The sequence below is a fragment of the Podarcis tiliguerta genome, assembly GCF_965153285.1.
Source record: "Podarcis tiliguerta genome assembly, chromosome: 13".
NCBI lineage: Eukaryota > Metazoa > Chordata > Lepidosauria > Squamata > Lacertidae > Podarcis > Podarcis tiliguerta.
The window spans coordinates 18,458,092-18,479,369 of NC_139546.1; the positions used below are offsets into that span (position 1 = coordinate 18,458,092).

The 21,278-nt window shown below is 44.3% G+C and overlaps 2 protein-coding genes and 3 long non-coding RNA genes across 14 annotated transcripts in view; 3 read left to right on the forward strand and 2 right to left on the reverse strand.

The window, feature by feature from the left end:
* Positions 1-5,511, forward strand: part of LOC310661850 — a 93,166-nt gene extending 87,655 nt beyond the window's left edge. The window contains exon 2 of the long non-coding RNA XR_014504141.1: positions 3,956-5,511. This is a non-coding gene — a long non-coding RNA (uncharacterized lncRNA). The remainder of the gene's footprint in view (positions 1-3,955) is intronic.
* Positions 1-5,511, forward strand: part of MPP3 (MAGUK p55 scaffold protein 3) — an 80,114-nt gene extending 74,603 nt beyond the window's left edge. For 5 of the 6 annotated variants that reach the window (XM_083408310.1, XM_083408312.1, XM_083408309.1 and 2 more), the window contains one exon: positions 1,810-2,957. In XM_083408310.1, the coding sequence (XP_083264436.1) occupies positions 1,810-1,989 (180 nt within the window). In that variant the 3' untranslated portion in view covers positions 1,990-2,957. Of the gene's footprint in view, positions 1-1,809; positions 2,958-4,653 lie in introns of those variants that run through there. The other variant, XR_014504139.1, reaches the window with a different exon arrangement.
* On the reverse strand, positions 2,251-3,877 carry LOC310661851. Its single transcript, XR_014504142.1, has 2 exons — positions 3,236-3,877; positions 2,251-2,967 (listed from the first exon to the last, which is right to left on the reverse strand). It is a non-coding gene; the product is annotated as an uncharacterized lncRNA (long non-coding RNA).
* Positions 5,512-5,882: 371 nt separating the features above from the next.
* Positions 5,883-21,278, reverse strand: part of LOC310661837 (uncharacterized protein) — a 44,572-nt gene continuing 29,176 nt past the window's right edge. For 2 of the 5 annotated variants that reach the window (XM_083408350.1, XM_083408351.1), the window contains exons 10-14: positions 19,118-19,192; positions 13,516-13,634; positions 10,552-10,675; positions 8,165-8,217; positions 5,883-6,014 (exon numbers count right to left, since the gene is read on the reverse strand). In XM_083408350.1, coding sequence (XP_083264476.1) covers positions 5,951-6,014; positions 8,165-8,217; positions 10,552-10,675; positions 13,516-13,634; positions 19,118-19,192 — 435 coding nt within the window. In that variant the 3' untranslated portion in view covers positions 5,883-5,950. Of the gene's footprint in view, positions 6,015-7,603; positions 7,756-8,164; positions 8,218-10,551; positions 10,676-13,515; positions 13,635-19,117; positions 19,193-21,278 lie in introns of those variants that run through there. The other 3 variants (XM_083408354.1, XM_083408353.1, XM_083408352.1) reach the window with 2 other exon arrangements.
* On the forward strand, positions 6,429-7,589 carry LOC310661855. Its single transcript, XR_014504146.1, has 2 exons — positions 6,429-6,954; positions 7,065-7,589. It is a non-coding gene; the product is annotated as an uncharacterized lncRNA (long non-coding RNA).

Here is a 21,278-nt window from a genome sequence, read left to right on the forward strand (position 1 = left end):
TTTGCAAGACCATGTAAGAGATCACCTACACCAGGCATGTCCAACAGGTAGATGAGCTCCCATTGCTCTGTCCCAGCTCCTTTCCCAAAAAAATCAGAGTCCTTTTTGTTGGCAAAAATTCAGACGGAAATTCCCAAGTGTCAAAAAAGTTTATTTATGTATGCCACCACTGCGGCCCGTGTTTTGTTAGCCCCAAAATGGAAAATGAGTGAGGTCACAACTAGAGAAGAACGGCAACTTAAACTGATGGAATATGTGCAGCTTGCAGACTTAACATATAGAATAAGAGAACAAGAAGAACACGTTTAGAGAAGATTGGAAAACGTTTATTGAATACACGGGGGGAGGAATTGTGTACACTTGAAAACGTTGGCAGCATTCAGATAAATTCAGCAGCGTAAGTAAGTTTTGATGGATGTAATAATGGAATACTGAATGGTTTAGTTTATTTAAAATATGCAGGGATTTATGATATGCAAAATGAACCATGGGAAGAGAAGAAGGGAAGTCATTGATATTTTGTTTAAATGAATATTATAAAATGTAAGACAGAAAATTTAATAAAAATTATATATATTATATACGAAAGCATATATATATATATATATATATATATATATATAACAGATAACAGATAAGACTGAGACACTGTTAGCGATTGGTTCCTCTGTCCAGATTAGTGGAACATATCCTCTTCTGGATGGGTTTACCCTCCAGTTGAAGAAGAAGGCGCACAATTTGCACCTAATGCTGCCATTGGAGGCACCGTGAGCAGAAGTACCTTCTACCAGCTTTAGCTGGTAGCCTAGCTGAATAGGGCAATTGCCTCAGTTGGCAATGCGCTGGTAATCTCCAGGATAGACTACTGCAGTGTGTTGTACGTTGGGCTCCCCTTGAAGATTGTTTAGAAGCTGCAGCTCATGTAGGATGTGGTGGCTGGATTGTTAAATGGAACCAGAAGACGTGAGCATGTAGCACGGGTTCTGGCTTAACTGCGTTGGCTACCAGTTTGTTTCTGGGCCCAATTCAGAGTGCTGGCTTTGACTTGTAAAGGCACATACAGCTTTAAGCACAGGATGGAATGAGACAGGTGGAAACAGCTATCTCCTGGTGGCAAGCGCAAGGCCGCAGTCGTGGCCTCCCCCAAAGAATCCTGGGAGCTGTGGTCTGTTATTGGTGCTGATAGTTGCTAGGAGACCCTCATTCCCCTCACAGAACTACAGCTCCCAGAATTCCCTGTGAAGATGGATAGTTGACTGTTAAACCATTCTGGGCATTGTAGTTCTGTGAGGCGAATAGGGTGTCTCCTAACTACTCTCAGCAACCATAACAAACTACAATTCCCATGATTCTTTGGGGGGGGTGTGAAACCATGACTGATTAAGTAATAGAACAGTGCTTTGAATTGTTTGGTGCAAAAAGGGCCATAGTCTCTTTCCCCCTCACAGGCTTATCTGCAAGTAACAAAACCTGCTTTCTGTGGCAACATGTCTCAACCTGAGGATTTTCTTTCTTGGCTAATGGCCAAATGGTACTGCACCCCAGCAGTGTAGCTAGCCGGGGGACGGGGAAGAGGGGCATTTCGCACTGGGTGCGGCATAGTGTGCCACAGGGGTCTTTAGGGTGCTACAAGAGTCTGTAGTGCAGCACAGTGGCTGCTTTGAGTTGGGGGTTGGGATTCTGGGCGGCAGGGGAGCTTCTGGTCATTTGGGGCACTGTGGCTTCTGGTCATTTGGGGCACTGGGGGGGATGGCGGAGCTGGTGGGGGTTGCTACGTCATCTCATGTTCTTTTTGTTTTTGATTTGCAGGATGAGGAGCAGCAAGAAATGCTCAGCTCGGCTGCCTTCATCGAAGAGCAGTACGGCCACCTGATTGACACTGTCCTGGTGAAGGAAGATCTGCAGAGCGCCTGCAGCCAGCTGAAAACCATCCTGGAGAAACTGAACACAGACTCTTTCTGGGTGCCAGTCTCTTGGGTCAGGTTGTAGTCTGCTACGCTGTGCCAAAGAAAGAACGAACAAACAAACAAAAGAGAACGAGATATACCTGTTTGATAATGCGCTGTAAATAATGTGGATGATCAAAAGGAGTAGGGGAAAATGGAACTCTGCTGGAGCAGCCAGTTTGCTTGGGATGAAAACAAAGAGAAACCTTGCTCTGTGTGGGAGCAGATTCTAATGCAATCGGAAAAAAACACACGTTGCAATGGAATGGAAAAGCGCCACAGGATACAATCCAGAGATTTTTGTTTTGTATGCCACTGGACAATAGTCATGTCAAATTCCAGGTGTCTGGACAGATGCCTTTAGCTTTTGGGAAACTTGCAATTGTGTTTGTTTGTTTGTTTGTTTGTTTGCAGTATTTCTAGGTTGTGCCGTAACGAAGATCTTAGGGCTACTCACGACAGAAATAACAATAAGAGGATGAACAAAGAAGTATAAATGCGGTGTAAAAAAAAAAGGCTCTGTATGTGGTGGTTCCAGGCAAAGACTGCAAAAAATGTTAGGAAGAACACACAAGCTCAGTTTTTCTGTTGGTCACTGCAATCCTGGATGGATAAATTCAGTGAAAGGGTTAAGTTCATGTAACGAAATAAGGTACTTTTATTCGTTCATTTATTTACTTCTTAACCAGGCTAGAACTGGGAGAGCTCTTATTCAGATGGTAAAAGTTGGTGCTTTTTTGTGAAAGGCGAAATCTCCCAGGGCAAATCAGCAAAGCTCTTAACTTCCTGCCTGAAAAACGAACCATGTTATGTAACCTAAATATAGCCCCAACTATAGCTAAACTATATTTTGAGCAGTCAAAGACCATCAGGGATTGTTTCTGTCCCTCCTATTGTATTTGCAAGTTGCCCTAAATAATGGACTAAGAAGTGTGTTTGAAGCATGGGAAACTTTCCATTTTCTAACCGGGAAAACCAACTATTTAGAAATAAAATCCCAAATAAACAAATGGCTAGGGAGCTATATACAGTGGTGCCCCGCAAGACGAATGCCTCGGAAGACGAAAAACTCGCAAGACGAAAGAGTTTTCCCTTTTCTGAGTTGCTTCGCAAGATGGATTTCCCTATGGGCTTGCTTCGCAAGACGAAACGTCTTGCGCCTTTTTTTTTTTACAACCGCCAATGCATTCCTATGGGAAACCGTCAATACACATTGGTGCTTCGCAAGACGAAAAAACTCGTAGAACGAAAAAACTCGCAGAACGAATTAATTTCGTCTTGCGAGGCACCACTGTATGCAGGGATGTCCCCAGAATATGGGTTTTCATGGCAGCTTTGTGGATTGTATGTGTTTGCTGGCATTGTTTGTTGGAAGAGGGAGTTGTGGGAGTCGTTTATAAGTGTGAGGAGTCAGGAGACTGCCCAGTATGTTTCTTGCTTGTTTTAGTTTCTTCCCTGACCTCCACCCCCCGCACTCCAAAAAATCAATGCAGATTTTATATTCCAGTGTAATAATATTTCCATGTGTATTTATTTGTAATAATAATTCCCATAGAGGAAGACTTTCCAGTAGATCTTCCTGGGGCTGTTAATGTGTGTCAACCAAAACCTTTATCGTGAACTTTCCATTCAAAACTCAAGTTCTCAGTATACTTATGATTTAGACCAGTGGTCTTCAACGTTTTCAGACCCAAGGCCCACCAGATGCATTGGGGGCGGCGGCTATTTCTTTATTATTATTTTTAACTATTTTTCTTAATGGTGGTAGTGCTGCTGTCACGACCCACATTAGATCAATCTGTGACCCTAGTACAGTTGTACCTTGGCTCCCGAACGCCTTGCGAGTCGAACGTTTTGGCTCCTGAATGCCGCAAACCTGAAAGTGCATGTTCTGGTTTGAGAACGTTCTTTGGAACCCAAATGTCCGACGGGGCTTCCTGCAGCCAATCGGAAGCCGTGCCTTAGTTTCCAAATTTTGGAAGTTGAACGGATTCTGTTCGACTTCCAAGGTACCACTGTAGTGGCTTCTGACCCACAAGTTGAAGGCCAATGATTTAGCCCATCCGTTTCAAAATTGCATTTGGAGGTTATTTTTGGAAACTTACCAGTGGTTTGTTCTTCAACGAACCAGTTAACTGTAGCAGACATGCATCGTTGAAAGAGACTTTATCCACCATTGCCAGCCTTCAGCAGGGGATATCGTGGTGTGCTCTATGATACCCATCTCAGTTGATGTGAGCAGATGGTTTAAAGACACTGACTTGCATAAACAGAGTATCAACCTTGGAACATAGCCCAAGGAAGGAAGCATGCGGGGGTTCCATGGCAGATGCTCAGGTGACCCTTAGCGGACAAAAACTATGCTGAAAATGGTTCCTTGAAGGTAGAGAGCTGGAAAAATCACAGCGGTTTGATTCCTCCTGTATAAATAATCTGCTTTGTGATGTTCAAAGTGGAACAATCCATCATCTCAGCTTGAGTTGGCACACTTGGTAGATGTCATTATTTTTCTAAGGCTCACTGTCTGGATGAGAGCTGTGGAGTTTTGTTTACTTGTGCTGTACTCTCGGATGTACTCCCCAATTGTTTGTTCCGAATTTCAATCCCTGTTTCTAGTCTGAAGAATGTTTGAAGTATATTCTTTTCCCCCACCCCTTCTTCTTCATTGGATTGGCGTTTGATGTAAATGCTCCTATTCCAACACTAGGTAGATGCTGCTAAGTAGCGGAAGTTGCCTTATCAACTTCCTCCTGCATCTTGGCTGCATTCCGCGAAAGCCATCATTTATTTTTCCCCCCCGGCGGCTTATTCTGTGAGACCGGGCTGTGCATGTCTTGCGCAAGGAAGCAACCGCCAGAGAACAAAAACTGCATGTGAGGAACCTCTTACTGAGAAAGGGCTGCTCCTGTGGGTGGCATGAGGCATTTTCAGCCCTGCGTGCTTAAATACAAATGATTATTACAGCTACTTGGTGACAGATGATCAAGTAATATCGGCAAACGCTCCGTGCTTTCAGCTCTTACCCATGGTGCAATGGGGTGGAAAGGAGAAAGATTTGGTACATTTTCTCTCAGAACTATCTGAGGTAGAACGGGGAATAACACATTGCCTCAGTTCATTCCGACCTAAGGCAGCCTATGGGCAGCTAGGAGCAATACTTTCCATTTGCAAATAGCTTTAATATGTGCCATTCAGCCATATGCATCTATTTTTTCTATTCAGAAGTAAGTCTGTTGAGTTAAGTTTGGCTTACTCCCAGGTAAGTGTGCTTAGGATTGCGGCCATGGGCAGTTTTGCTGGCTTCTGGCAAGGTTTGGATGTTTTCTTTTCATGTGTGCTACTTCTTTGAAATAAGCACAATCAGCCATGTTGGCATTGAGCCATCCCTGCTTGCCTCACCTTAATGTCTTCGCCCGCCCCCAATCTGTACAGTGGGACTCTTGTTTCATTATTTCAATAAGTTTTGTGATACTCAGTATTTGAATTAATCTTCGGCAAAGAAATACTTTCAAATGAGCACTGGTGCCCTGATGTTCTTAATTTAATAAATATATTTATCATGGGAGTGCATTATTCTGTATATTACAGGGGCTGGACTTGCCCATCTCCACATGACCGGATGCCGTGAAGAAGTGTTGTCAGCTCTGGCTGGTGTGGGGAGAAAAGTTCCTAAGGGAGAGCTGAGTACACAGTGCTTATCTGCTACTAAACTTCAATCCAAAAGCAAAGAAGGAAGTATGGTATCTCCAAACCACAACATATGGGCAATATCTTCAGCAGCAAGTATTTTGTTGACTGGCTGGCTGCTAGGATTTGCCTTCACAGCAAATACTGACGTGGCTCCGATATTCTTTTCCATGAATTTTGAACAGAACCCTCAGAAGGTGTGTGCCCTGGCGCTGGCAAACTTGGCATAAGGGAAGCAAGGAAGAGACGTTCTTTCCGCGCATCATGTTTAATTCTGAAACCCTAACAAAGAAATCAGCCAGTTGCTGGCGGTGCCGTCAACTAGCTGTTGAACTTCGAACAGGCCCAAATGGTTTGCTATTCCTCACAGCGCCTAGCTTCCTGCAACAAATCAGAAGGGGGAAATATTACACAGGGAAGTGTAGCTGTTTCATCAGAGAAAGGTGGGCCCTTAAATGCTTTGTTGGGCTTACGCCGGGCCAGAAGTCACCCTACCAGGGCTCAGCTCCAGAGCCTATTTCTTGTGCCAGGGGTTAACCCTGGATCCAACAACGAAGGAATAGAGAGAATAAAATCTAATCAAAACAAAACGAACACAACTCTGTATACAATGAAAGTATAATATGCACTGGATGCCCCAATGCAATTGGTATTATGACTCAAAATAATATCCACACAAGGTATTTATATACAGTCACAAAGAACTTGTGTGTGTGTGTGTGTGTGTGTGTGTGTGTGTGTGTGTGTGTGTATATATATATATATACACACACACACACACACACACACACCGTATTTTTCGCACCATAACACTCACTTTTTTCCTCCTAGAAAGTAAGGGGAAATGTCTGTGCGTGTTATGGAGTGAATGCCTACGGATGGCGGGGGGGATCTGCTGCAGTCGTGAGCAGAGGATCCATGGTTCCCCTTCCTTCCCTCCTCCGTGGCTCGCTTTGAAACAGCAAAGCGGGAGAAGAGCCGCTGAGTGAGGAGGAGAGAGAGACAGAGAGCCTGCTTGCTTTAAAGGAGCAAAGCGGGAGAGGAGAGGAGCCGCTTACACGAGTGTAAGCGGCTCCTGTCCGGTTGGCTCCTTTAAAGCAAGCAGGCTCTCTGTCTCTCTCTCCTCCCCACTCGCTAAATAGCAGCAAAGATTTTTCAACCAGGCTCTCTCTCTCTCTCCTCCCCACTCGCTAAATAACAGCAAAGTTTTTTCAAGCAGGCTCTCTGTCTCTCTCTCCTCCCCACTCGCTAAATAACAGCAAAGATTTTTAAAGCAGGCTCTCTGTCTCTCTCTCCTCCCCACTCGCTAAATAGCAGCAACGTTTTTTTCAAGCAGGCTCTGTCTCTCTCCTCCCCACTCGCTAAATAACAGCAAAGTTTTTTCAAGCAGGCTCTCTGTCTCTCCTCCCCACTCGCTAAATAGCAGCAAAGTTTTTTGCAAGCAGGCTCTCTGTCTCTCTCTCCTCCTCACTCCTCTTATAGGAGCCTTCTCCTCTTATACCCCTCTTCTGCATTATTAACAGCATCCTTCTCCACCCACCCCACACGTATTCCTTGTCCCTTGAGTGCTTTTCCTTCCCTCCCCACTTAAAACATGGTTACAAAGCACGGATCCTCAGGATTTTTGCACTGGGTCACCCCAAATTCACCATCAGATCACATAGCATGTCCATGGCTACAGCTTGCACCAAAAAAATCACGCACCCACTGTTGCCTGGGGCCACAGTGGTGCAAAAACGTTGTTACAAAGCACAGATCCACATAGATCCTCAGGATTTTTGCATTGGGCTACCCCAAACTCACCGTCAGATCACATGTCTGTGGCCACAGCATGAACCACAAAAATCATACATCCACTGTTTCATTTAGAATATTTTTTTTCTTGTTTTCCTCCTCTAAAAACTATGTGCATGTTATGGTTGGGAGCGTGTTATAGAGCGAAAAATACGGTATATAGTCTTGCAAATTGCTGTTCATGATAACTGAGAACAAGAGTTCAATAGTTCAACTATGGAGTAAATCTTCCAGATAAAGACTGTGTATATGAAGGACTCCTGTCGACAAGATGCCTGGGTATGGTCTTCATTTCGTATGTCTTCTTCAGGGCAGTTGAGATATATTGCTAAATGACACATGTCATGCTGTCATTGCATTGCACGTACAAAAAGCCATGAAAGATAATTCCAAAACAACGTAAATATGACAGTGTTACAGTTACATAAACGTCAAGTTCATGCTCATTATTGGGCCAGGTTTTGATCTGCATGGGTGCTGAGCTCTTAGTACAATGCTGACTCAGAGGCTAGTCTAGTAATACATGAAACAGCACCCAGAGGGTGGAGATTTAAAGGGACCATAGCCTTCAATCATACTCTGAGCTGTTGTATAGGGTTGCATTCTGCAACATGTTAACACAGTAGTGCATTTGTGGTAGATTTATTCTGCTGTAGCTGTGTGTGTGTGTGTGTGTGTGTGTGTGTGTGTACACCCACCCCACCAATAACATGGTCTAGACTGTGCTTCATACTTACTCGTGGTTTGAGATTAGAAAGCGAGTGCTGGTCCTCAGATATTTCCTTGAATTCTGCAGGGGGGGAGACAATCAGGGTCACAAACTAGTCAGTGATGCTATTTTGTTTGTTTGAAATTGTTTTTATTTGATTTTACAAATATAAATTCATAACAATACCAAATACATAATCCATATAAAGAGATTTCTCTGAATCTCGAGACTTCTCTGCCCCCCAATCCCCTCCCTGGGTCCTATTGTCAACATTTTCAACTGCGTATTATTTCATTGTGATGCTATTTAACCAATGCTGTTGGATCTTCCTGACCTTGAGGCTAAATTGCTAGGCTGCTGACAATGATCCCAAACCAGCAGCTGGTACAAAATGCAGTTAATTTCCTAGTGTAGGTGCAGAAGAACCAGAACTACATTATATAAACACGTCCCTTTCCTTCTCTGTCTCCCACTGCATTTGACTGAGCAAAACTGCCCCCTAAGATAGAGTCAGATTCTTAGTGGCTTACCTGAATGAATGAATGAATCTTTATTTGCATTGGCCACCAGCCATAGCAATAAAACAAACAAAATGCGGTATACAGAAGATAAAGGTAAAAAGCCAATTATATAAAATACATTTTGGGGGTTTGGATCAATAGTCAAATAATGGATCTTCTTCTAATTGCCCAGGCTAAAAACCTTGCAACCTTTGCTGTCACTGTTCATCTTGATCTGCCAAGGGAACGGACACTGTGACAGTGGTTGGGCGTCCCAAAATGGACAGTAATAGTAATAGAGGGGTGATAACCTCACTCCTCAAATCTTTATAAAGATTGCAAGCCAGAAGGACATGAGCCACCGATTCAGTACTGACATCTCCACAGGGACATACCATATTTTTCCATGTATTAGATGAGGTTTTTTGACTCAAAAATCATGTAAAAAAACTGGGCTCATCCTATACATGGATAGTAGCATGGGGGGGGGGAGCTGTGTGCCACCAGCCAGCTGGTTGGCGGGTATGCAACCCCCCCATGCCACTGCGGGAGGTGCACGTTGGGGTGATTGTGCGCGTGCAATTCCCCCTTAAAAAAGCTCAACAGCTTTGGGCCGTCTCTCCTCATTTTATTTAAATTTAGTCCTCCAAAACAGGGGGCGTCTTATACATGGAAAAATACAGTAACCGTTTTTCAAGTGGCTGACCTGTAACAGTAAACGTCTTTTCTCAAATGAAGCAAAGTCTTATTGAGCTATCCTTTTGGATGGGCCGGATATTGTTTCTCTAGCATAAATTTACAGATTGCCATTTCTTTATGTTGTAGTATAATCAATTCACTGGTTTTCATTGCCTTTGTATTATTATAACCTGAAGTTGCGGGATGTGCGCAGATTGGAAATGAATGTGTATGCCTGCCCTGGAACATTTGCAGGCACAAACAGTATCGAAAGCAGCACCGGCCACCTGTAACATGCACACCACGAGTGCACAATGGGGGGGGGGGAAGTGGGGTATGCGCAATGAAGGAAAGTGTTTAGGGTACAGGCGAATGAGAGCAAAACTCCCTTCTCTCGATCTGTGACGGCAAAGCACCATCAACGCCTAGTCCCCAGTTTCAGAAGAGGAACAAAGGGGCAGAAACTTTTGTGCTAAGACAAAAGGTTGCAGCTGTGCCATCTGCCTTCTCCACTGCCTGTGGGAGGCTTGTTGACATCGAGGAGACGCCGCTCGACTTTTCGGGAGAGATTTTAATTCCACCGACAAAAGATATCGGGGAAGGCGGCTTTGCAGAATAATGAGACCAGGGAGGAGGGGGAGGACGCGAAAACGTGACGGCGAGCGACACAAACTCTGCACCCTCTCCCTTCTTGCTAATAACAAGGTTGGAACAGTCGTTTCCCACGCATGAGCTTCGGGAAATGCGCCTCGCTGCTCCCACCCTGTTCCCCCAGCTCCAAGATGATCATAATCGGTTATCATATTCTACAACTGCTGGCGGGGAGAGTCGCAAAATGGATTGAGCTGCTACATTTTCTTGAAAATGTGGATATTAAGCAGCCACTGATAAAAGCAGGGAACACATCGCAATTCTAGGCTCACCCTCGAGGCCAGAGTGTCTCAACCTTGGGCCTCCAGCTGTTTTTGGGACTACAACTTCCATCATCCATAGCTAGCAGGGCCAGTGATCAGGGATGATGGGAGTTGTAGTCCCAAAAACAGCTGGAGGCCCAAGGTTGAGAAACACTGGCCTAGGCAGAGGGCTCTTTGGAGAGCCAGTGTGGTGTAGTGGTTAAGAGCGGTAGTCTCGTAATCTGGGGAACCGGGTTCGCATCTCTGCTCCTCCACATGCAGCTGCTGGGTGACCTTGGTACCTTGGTTGCATTTTTGATAAATATGGGGAAGGGTGCACTTGCCTCCCAGTCAATCTCTGACTGCTTCCGGTCATAGGTTGGCTTTCTCTCTCGGATCCTCTTGAGGATACCCTGATTCTCCACGGTAATCCTCACAAGTTCTATGTTCTGCTTCTGCCGCTGTGAACTGCAAAACCCAAACAGGTTAAGGCTAGGGTGTGGAGAAACACTACGCATTCCCAGGGGATGCCCTGGAAAATGGCCCAGTATATCTGAAGGAGCGTCTCCACCTCCATCGTTCAGCCTGGACACTGAGGTCCAACTTTGAGGGCCTTCTGGTGGTTCCCTCCCTGCGAGAAGTGAGGTTACAGGGAATCAGGCAGAGGGCCTTCTCGGTGGTGGCACCTGCCCTGTGGAACACCCTCCCATCAGATGTCTAGGAAGTAAACAACTATCTGAAGGCAGCCCTGTTTAGGGAAGTTCTTAATGTTTGATGTTTTATTGTGTTTTTAATACTCTGTTGGGAGCTGCCCAGAGTGGCTGGGGAAGCCCAGCCAGATGGACGGGTATAAATATATTATTATTATTATTATTATTAGTAGTAGTAGTAGTAGTAGAAAAAGAGAGTAGGCGACATACTGTTGGCTGAGGATTATTATTGGTGGCACCAGATGTTCCTATTCTGCTAGCGCAAGACTTCTGCACAAAGAATAAAATATTCCCCTCCAATCCCCTACAGCGTCCTCACTCTGCACCCTCAAAATCAGTTTTGAAGGGTTTGAGAGACCTTTCAGAGCAGATTGGGAGTGAATGGAGAAGGAGAAGGAGAGGAAGGGTCTCACTGTGTGAGTAGAGTTCTGCTGGTGGAACATTGGAAAGAGCCCATCACGTTTAAGGTCCCTTCCAACTCTACAATTCTATGATTCTAAGATTCTAAGACAAGTAGCTCATGGAGATGCTGGTTTCTGGCTGGAGAGTTCCTGCCTCAAAATCTACTCTGCAGCATCTTTGACTCCCTGCAAATACTATTTTATTGGGTAAAGGACCCTTGGGCGGTGAAGTCCAGCCAAAGGCGACTATGGGATTGTGGTGCTCATCTTACTTTCAGGCCAAGGGAGTCGACGTTTGTCCACAGACAGCTTTCCGGGTCTTGTGGCCAGCATGACTAAACTGCTTCTGGCACAACAGAACACCGTTACGGATACCAGAGCGCATATAAACACCATTTACCTTACTGCCGCAGTGGTACCTATTTATCTACTTGCACTGGCGTGCTTTCGAACTGCCAGGTTGGCAGGAGCTGGGACAGAGCAATGGGAGCTCACTCTGTCGCAGGGATTCGAACCGCCAACCTTCCAATCGGCAAGCCCAAGAGGCTCAGTGGTTTAGACCACAGCGCCACCTGCGTCCCTTTTATTGGGTACTGCCCCTCCGGCTGGAACCAGAAAGGATCCAGGAGGTGTATCTCTAGATCCCTTGTGACCACATGGGGAATCCTGGGACAGCTGTCCCACCATGGAGAGCATCTTTCTTTAGCCATCTCATATTAAAATCCACCTCATTAGGATGCGACTGTCCCCAGCCAAAAATGTCTGTCTTATATTAAATGGAAAAGAGAGCAGGAGGATGCGAAGCAGATGGGCATCTGTTGAGAACATCACTCCTCTTGACTGGTCATGAGACACTCAAAGAGCTCTTGTCACGTTATTGCTATAAAAATGCAATGAAAGTAGAAAGTTTATTCTTGAATGTTTTCTTTTGCCCTCCCCACCCTGGGAATATATTAGGAGGAGGGATCCAAAATCCATAGCAGGGCAATTAAAATGTCACAGAATTGTGAGCAAGCTTCTGAGGTCTCCAGGACTCGTAAGAAGATTTAAGTTTTAAGCAAAATGGAAGACGTACCTGGCTTGGTGTCAAAGCCCTAAATACTTTCCCCTGTTTATTTGTTTGTTTTGTAACACAATAAAATCTTTTAATACAAAAACCCTCTAATTTTTAAAAAGGGAATCTTTCTTTGCGTCAACTGGCAGCTGATTGTCGTTTGTTCTGTTATTTTTATTGTTATTTCTTTTCCCCCCGATAAAAATTACTTTATCCCCTTTTTTATTTCATCAGTCTCAAAATGGAGCCAGTGGGGAGAGATAGGCGACTCACTAGAGATTAAGCTTTCTTATTCTATACCGTATGAATGAACAGCTTACTGTCATGAAAAGCAGCTGGTTCTGAGACACCCCCTTTTACGACTCATTTATTAAATACGTAGATAACAATGAGGAGGCAGCCTGTGATGAAGGGAGGACTCCAACCAGGGTCTCCAGCAGGTGGCTTTTGGTGATTCACCTCCTATGGAGGGTCCTGGTCCCTCAACACATCAGGAAAGTCAGGCTCTGTGTGCTCTATAGGCCAAAGTTTTTGCTGGAATTCAGTCAGCTGCCACCCTCTGCCCTCCTGGCCAGTATGACAGACCCTTCAACATTTCTATGGGGAAAACAGGGACATCCTATTCCATGAAGATAGGGATGCAGGTGGCGCTGTGGGTTAAACCACAGAGCCAAGACTTGCTGATCAGAAGGTTGGCGGTTCGATTCCCCGTGACGGGGTGAGCGCCCATTGCTCGGTCCCTGCTCCTGCCAACCTAGCAGTTTGAAAGCCCGTCAAAAGTGCAAGTAGATAAACAGGTACCGCTCCGGCGAGAAGGTAAACTGCGTTTCCGTGCACTGCTCTGGTTTGCCAGAAGCGGCTTAGTCATGCTGGCCACATGACCCGGAAGCTGTACGCCGGCTCCCTCGGCCAATAAAGCGAGATGAGCGCCGCAACCCCAAAGTCGGCCATGACTGGATTTAATGGTCAGGGGTCCCTTTACCTTTACCTTTATTCCATGAAGGGGCCGGGCACCCACAAATTTCAGCCCCAGGGCCATACACGCTGCATGGCACCCACAGCCCCGAGCAACCACGGCTGTGGGGCCAAGCTGGCACTCCTGGAAGGATATCGTAGAGGCATTAAAGACTCACAACTGCCCACCTCTTTTTTTGGTACGGGTTCCAGCAGTCTACCAGGCCCGTGCCGCGATATATATGAGCTAGGCGTGTTGACAGGGTCTTGTTTTCCCGTTCAATCAGCCCAATTTTCTTTTGGGCGTCCTATGGAAAGAGAGAGCAAGAGACAGAAACTGTGAGGGGTTTTTTATAATAAAAGTTTTGTTTATCCTATAATAAGCAGGAGCTCTCAAGCCCCTCCCCAATCCCCCCTCCCACATTTTCTTTTTAAATAACATTTTTACACATACAGTACTTATGTCCCCCGTCCCCAAGGATGTAAATTGTTTTTTATTTTACATTTGGCAGAAAAACCAACCCCACAACCCACCTCCCCGGCCCCTTTCCCCATGCCTATGTGCGTGACAAAAAAGTAAAGCAGAGTGTGACTGTTTTATAAAATGGTGAATTGCAGAATTTTTGCCGGTTATTTTCTCTCCTGTCGGGACTGTGGTATGTACTGCAGGAAGAAAATATATCTGGGGTCTCAGGGTGCCTGCATTTTCCTACTGCGGGGGAAATGGCAGTTTCATGGAAGGGAAGAAGGCAATTTTAATTGGGAAAAAAATAAAACGATCTGTAGTGTAATGTTGTTGTTGTTGTTGTTGTTGTTTTAATATAATGTCACTTCTACAAATTTCCACATTTACATTCATCAAAAAGAACAGACAATATATTTATTCATCAACTTCCCTCCCCTTCTTCCATGGTTCATTCTAATTATCCTCTGCTGCTGCATATTCTAATTACTCCATATTAGTTTTTTCTCCCAGCTAAATTATACAGTGCTGAATTCACTCTAATCCTGCTAGCGTTTTAATTTGCTTGCAATGAATCTTCCGATATTTTCCAAATATTTCCCACTCTTCTTCCTGATCTCTTATTCTACTGGTTAAACTTGACATTTCTGCATATTCCATCAATTTTGTTTGCCATTCCTCCTTCATGGCGTCATGGTTTTGATCCCATTTCCCCAGCAACTTTTAATCTTAAAATATGTATGTACCAGACTAAATATTGATGCGGCGACATTGACATTGCTTCTTTTTCTTAAAAAGAGAATACTAGCAGTGCCCATAAGTTTTTGTTGCTGTTGAATTTGGTAAATGATATATTCGGGTGGGTGATGATGCTGCAATGATAATTTACAAATGAGAAACATTCCCTTATTTGGGAGACTTGACAACCTTTTATTAAAAGTTAGGGGGTTGTATCTAACTAACTAACTAACTAACTAACTAAGTCAGAGTGGACCTACTGAAATGAATGGACAAGACGAACTTAGGCCCTCAGGTGGTACGGATGCCTGATTATCGTCTTCTAAAGCAACTACTCTATTCTGAACTTAAAAATTGAAATCATAATGCTGGTGGTCAACAAAAGAGGTTTAAAGATTCTCTCAAGGCAAATCTTTAAAAATGTAGTATAAACACTGAAAACTGGGAAATACTGGCCTGCGAGTGCTCCAGTTGGAGAACAGCCTTTACTAAAGGTGTCATGGGCTTTGAAGACACTCGAACTCAGGACACAAGGGAGAAATGTGCTAAGAGGAAGGCACGCTTGGCAAATCCACACCGTGATCAACTCCCACCCGGAAACCTAGGTTCCCACTGTGGAAGGACGTGTGGATCCAGAACTGGCCTCCACAGCCACTTACGAACCTACTGTTAAAATCCTGCAGCCAATTGGAAGCTGCGGAAGCCTCGTTGGATGTTCGCGTTCCAAAAACAGTTCGCAAACTGGAACACTCACTTCCAGGTTTGCGGTGTTCGGGAGCCAAAACGTTCGAGAACTAAGCTGTTCTAAAACCAAGGTACAACTGTAGATATATTAAAAATATTTGAGGGTCTACTGACAAATCCAAATCTTACGTTGCACAATGACATCTGGTATTTTGGCCAGCACTGCCAGAAATACCTTGTTGTCACAACTAAGAAAACAAAAACTGGCTGATAAGAAATGTTAGAAATGTTTCCTTTTCTAGATTGGGGAGAACGATGACGTTTGGTTGCCCCTAAGAATGAGAAATTCCTTTCTCCTCTCCCTGGTAACTTTGGTTAGTGGTTGAATTAACGTTAGGGGAAACGCTTTGTAAAACTGAAAAGGGAAAACATCTAAAGGTGGGGGGTTTATTATTCCTTTCTAATTTCACATTTTTAATTACAATTTCCGCTGCAATGTTCTCTGTTTAATGAGGAGCAGGTTAGAGGGCTTGAAGAAGAAGTAAAGGTAAAGGGACCCCTGACCATTAGGTCCAGTCGTGGTTGACTCTGGGGTTGCGGCACTCATCTCACTTTATTGGCTGAGGGAGCCGGCGTACAGCTTCCGGGTCATGTGGCCAGCATGACTAAGCCGCTTCTGGCGAACCAGAGCAGTGCACGGAAACACCGTTTACCGCCGGAGCGGTACCTATTTATCTACTTGCACTTTGATGCGCTTTCGAACTGCTAGGTTGGCAGGAGCAGGGACCGAGCAACGGGAGCTCACCTAGGCGCGGGGATTCGAACTGCCGACCTTCTGATCAGCAAGTCCTAGGCTCTGTGGTTTAACCCACAGCGCCACCCGCATCCCTTTGAAGAAGAAGTAGTGGTAGTTTAATTAAAGAACTACGTAAAGAGGTCTTCTCTCCTTTAGCCATTCTTTTCCTTGGCTTCTCACCCTGCCTTCTTCTCCGACCTAACCTCCTAAACTTGATATGGGAGGTACCCCATTTATCCTCACATCTCCCTTTTTAAAAACAATGTGTCTGTGTTGTTTTTTTTTTTAATAAGTCTCTCTGGGGTCTTCTGGTTTTGAGTGTACCTTCTCAGACTCATTTCTGAAGATGCTTCATTTTCCCAACCCCCCTGAGGTATGACTACAGTGTTTTCCTTCTGCTTCCTTCCCCTGCTGTGTTACTCCTCCTTTCTTCTCTCCTTCCTCTCTTTCTGGTATCTGGAGGAGATGCCATTGGTTACGCCACAATATTTCTGCAACGGAAGTCTGCATGTTGTATGATCTGGGGGCTACTTCTTGGCTTGACAACAACCCTTTGGCTTAATGGGGTACCATCCCACACTTGAACTTCATTTTTGGGTTGTAGAGGGATCTCGGTGCTCCTGAATTTGTGCCATAATATTGCTTCTTTCTCAGTTTTTTACTGAACACTTCAAGCTGAGTCAGAGTTATGGTGTTCCAGCCATAGCAGTTTGGTCCTGAGTTTTCTAATAAACAAGAGCTCAGCAGGGAATTTTCCCATTTCCACCCCTGTAATCCAGCTATGCCAAGTAAGGATCTGTTTTTGTATCCAAGGCCTTTTTCAGCAAGCACTTCACAATTTCCACTGTGCTTTCTATGGGAGGCAGATTTAATATCAAATGGCTATCCGTGGGAGCAAAAATAAGTGTACTGAAAATTCATGAGCCCCTCTAGTCTAATGGTATTCGCCAGAATTCTGGAGAGGCATCTAAATTTGAAGAATATTTTGCCCATGTCATGACCCCAAAACTGAACTTCTTTCAGTGGAGCCAGGCACAATCTGAGCGACGTATGTTTCTTCTTTATGAGTATTGAAAAATGGACCAGTTCCATGGCTCTTCTACATTTTCAACGATCTCCAGAAGTTTGAGTTCTCCTAGACTTTTTGTGAGGGCCGAAGGAACTTCTGCAAGGTGCATAAATCACTAGTTTCTTTGGCTCTGTTAATTGGGTTTTATACAGTGGTACCTTGGTTTTTGAATGTCTCTGTAGATGAATGTTTCTGAACTTGAATGCCGTAAACCCAGAAGTAAATGCTTCAGTTTTTGAACACTTTTCAGAAGTCAAACATGTCACGCGGCTTCCATACTGAGTTTTCCGTATTGAATTTTCGGTTTTCGAACATTTCAGAACACGAACGGTCTTCTGGAACGGATTATATTTGAAAACTGAGGTACCACTGTATACACTTTCCACCTTGCCTGTTCCTTCAAAGACATCGGGATACAATGTGAATATCTTTGGTTTGCCTTATGATGTTCAGTCTTTTAACCAGAATATGACAAGTTGAACTAGGATGACCTCCATTCAAATTTGGAACCTGTTCTGCAATTCACAGACACCTCTGTGCATCATTTCTTCCCCAGCATAAGCCCTCAATCTCAGATTTTGATTTCTACCAGTTTTTTTAAAAAGAAGAGTTTGAAAGGTTGTACCAGTGATGACATTGACCTGTAATCCCGTGCCCAACTTTTATTCCGCCACAATTCCACTTGCTTAAAAGGGAACGGTCCATTCATCATGTGGAAAAATTCCTCTGCTTTGTCTTGTGGGGAGATATCAGCTAACCCTTGTCTTTTCTTCTGAGCTTGCCTTGGTTGGTAAACATACTTTTTTTGCAAAGTGGTTTTATTTTTCGCAAGCGTCGCAACACTTCCATATTGCAGGGCAGTGATTGTGTCTCTAGCTGCTTGCATAATGTATGCACTTCTCTTGACGAGGTATTAATTCAGATATGTGTGCATGAAAACACATATGAAAACCTGCTCCTGCTGTATCTGGGATTCCTGTGGCTTCTGTCCTCAGAAATTGTACCAACACATTGACTTTAAAAGGTTTTCCTTTAATACTTGCATTCTAGCCTTGCAGCCTGGACTGCCCTTTCAGGAGTCAGATCACAGTCTTGCAGGAGTTTTTAAACAAAAAGTTCACAGTCTCCAACCCTCAACACTATCTGATCTCTAATTAATGATGCCGTTAGGGTCCCACAGTTGCATTTCTGAATCATCTATTAAAGTCCGTATCGATTCCCCTTCCTCTGAAGGAAAACTTAAATCTTTCATAAATCTCATTGCTCTCTTGGGCATGCAATACTCATCCAATTTCTGCACACTTCCTGATAAAAAATTCCTCTTCCTTCTGCCTTGATTGCACAGCCAGAAAATGTCTATTGCCTCACGCCCTGCCACAGGCAACAACATGGTTACCTTTTGAGGATCTTCTTTTCATCCATTCCTGTAGCTTGCATGTCAACGGTGAAGTCACGTTTAAACCTCTTCCAGGAGTTCGCTGCATGGCCACTAAGTTTCAACTCCCTCAGGAGCCTCGAACCATTCTATTTTTTTCCTCATTCCAGTGTGAGAGCCAGTGTGGTGTAGTGGTTAAGAGTGGTAGACTCGTAATCTGGGGAACTGGGTTCGCTTCCCCGCTCCTCCACATGCAGCTGCTGGGTGACCTTGGGCCAGTCACACTTCTCTGAAGTCTCTCAGCCTCACTCACCTCACAGAGTGTTTGTTGTGGGGGAGGAAGGGAAAGGAGAATGTTAGCCGCTTTGAGAATCCTTCAGGTAGTGATAAAGTGGGATATCAAATCCGAACTCTTCTTCTCTTCTTCATTCCATCCTTGAATTTTCAGTTTTTCTGCCCCTTACTTTTCTCGCTGACCTTACTCCTGGTACAAAATGTTCTCTCGTTCAATGATGAGCAGCTCCGAGGAGCTGAACAACAAATAGTTTTATGCAAGAGCTGAGCATAGCACATGGTTTTCTCCTGCAGCTACTGTCTTGCTTTTAGCCCTACCTCCTGCTTGGGCCTGAACTAAGGGGGTGCCCTTCAAGATATGGTGACATTTACCCTCACTTCTACTGCCACAGGTGCATTTTGCGTCTCCGTATTATCTGGCTCCACAATCTTGGGGAGTTTTAGCTTCTGAAGAAAAGAGAGTATGGAGACTTGATTAGATTTGCTAGTAGAAGAAAGGTCTAACTAATACATTCTACAGCTTCTTTGTTAACTCTTTTGAAGCCACGGTACAATACAGTGGTACCTTGGCTCTCAAACTTAACCCATTCCGGAAGTCCAAAGCGTTCCAAAACCAAGGTGCACTTTCCCATAGAAAGCAAAATGGATTAATCCATTCCAGATTTTCAAAAGCAACCCCATAAACAGCAATTTAACATGGATTTTACCATCTAACGAGAGCCATAACATGAAAGCAATAAATAATGTGCCTTAGTCACACAGTCAATCAATCAGTAGCTGAACCGGGTTCCACACAGTAACACACAAAAAAGAGCTGCGAAAACAAAAACGCAAAATAAATAGCAAAAACAGACAGAGCTCAGCATAATACTCAAAACAGAAGCGTGGCACTCAAATCGGAAGTGTAACACTCAAAACAGAGTATGTTTGGCTTCCAAAAACAGTTTGCAAACTGGAACACTTTGCAGTGTTTGGGTTCCAAGCTGTTTGAGTACCAAGGCGTTTGAGAACCAAGGCACCACTGTACTTTTAAAAAGCAAAAACAAACCGCAAAACCATTCAGATGGTATGCTAAAACACCTCACCTACTCGTCTCCTTTTTTTCAAAGGAATGCAATGCATTTCAGATGTTCCCTTTAGAACTCACGTTTTTCCTGGTGTTGAGGGAAACCAGATCATTTGTGTTTCTATTCCACCCTTTGGATTTCTTGTTTATTACCCCGGTTCTTTTTCTTCTGTGCTTAGTCACATGTATTATGTTATGTGTTATTGATTTATATACCGCTTCCTTGCCAAAATGAGCTTCTAAGCGTTTTACAAATGTAAAACCAATTACTGTATTTTTCCGTGTATAACACCCCCCCCACTTGTATAAAATGACCCCTATTTTTGGGACCCCAAATTAAGGAAATGGGGGGAGATTGGGCAATCTTGGGCAAGTTGTTAACCTTTTTTTGGGGGGGGAGGAATTGCCCACAATTGTTGAACTTTTCTGGGGGGGGGATTGCCACCAATCGCTCACACGCCTAACCGCCACTGCCAATCGCATGCCTCGCCGAAGCCACCAATCGTCGCCAGAAGCTGCCAATCACCTGTCCAATTGCCGCAGCAGCAGCCAATCGCCAGCAGGCCTTGACACACCCACCAACCACCCGCCCAATTGCCGCAGCAGCAGCCAATCGTCAGAAGGCCTTGTCGCAGCCACCAATCACTTGCCCAATCACCACAGACAATCTCCTGCTCATGCTGCCACCAATCAGCCACCCCCATTGCACTATCCGTGTATAACACAACCACCAATTTTTAACATTTTTAATAATAAAAAATCGTCTTATACGCAGAAAAATACAGTACATATAAAAACCAATTACACATGATTTAAATACGCAACGAAACAATTCTGCCCATACTTTTAAAAACACCCATAAACTTGGTGTAGTTTTATTACATATGCAACTGCAAAACAGCCTAACTCCATAGATTGTTCCCAGATAAAAAGCTGGAGTCTGGAGGGGCCCTGAATATTTTTTAAAAATAAAAATAAGCACATGCCATTCTCCCTAAATGTTCCCCCTCATTTTTCAGTTAAAAAAAGGCTTGGGGGGGGGGGGAAAGCATGGAGAACAAAAGTTAACCTTTCCCAACCCGCTGATTCCCCACTCCAGATTCCACCTGTTTTCCTTCCTGCAGGGTTTTAGACATGTGCTTTGGGAGGCCAAAGAGATAATAATAATAATAATAATAATAATAATAATAATAATAATAATAATAATTTATTACAGTCAAAGACCAGTTCAAGGCCAAGGGGATGTTTGGAACCAGATGGCATGAAAAGCTGCGTAGGGTTTGATCAGAAGCAGTAAAGTGATGAGCAAAGCGCAAGCTTTGTGCCCTGCCTTTTGAAAGGATCGGGTTTTTTAGTTGCATTTGCTTACACCTAAACGGTAAGAGGGACATGGGTGGCGCTGTGGGTTAAACCACAAAGCCTAGGACTTGCTGATCAGAAGGTCGGCGGTTCGAATCCCCACGACGG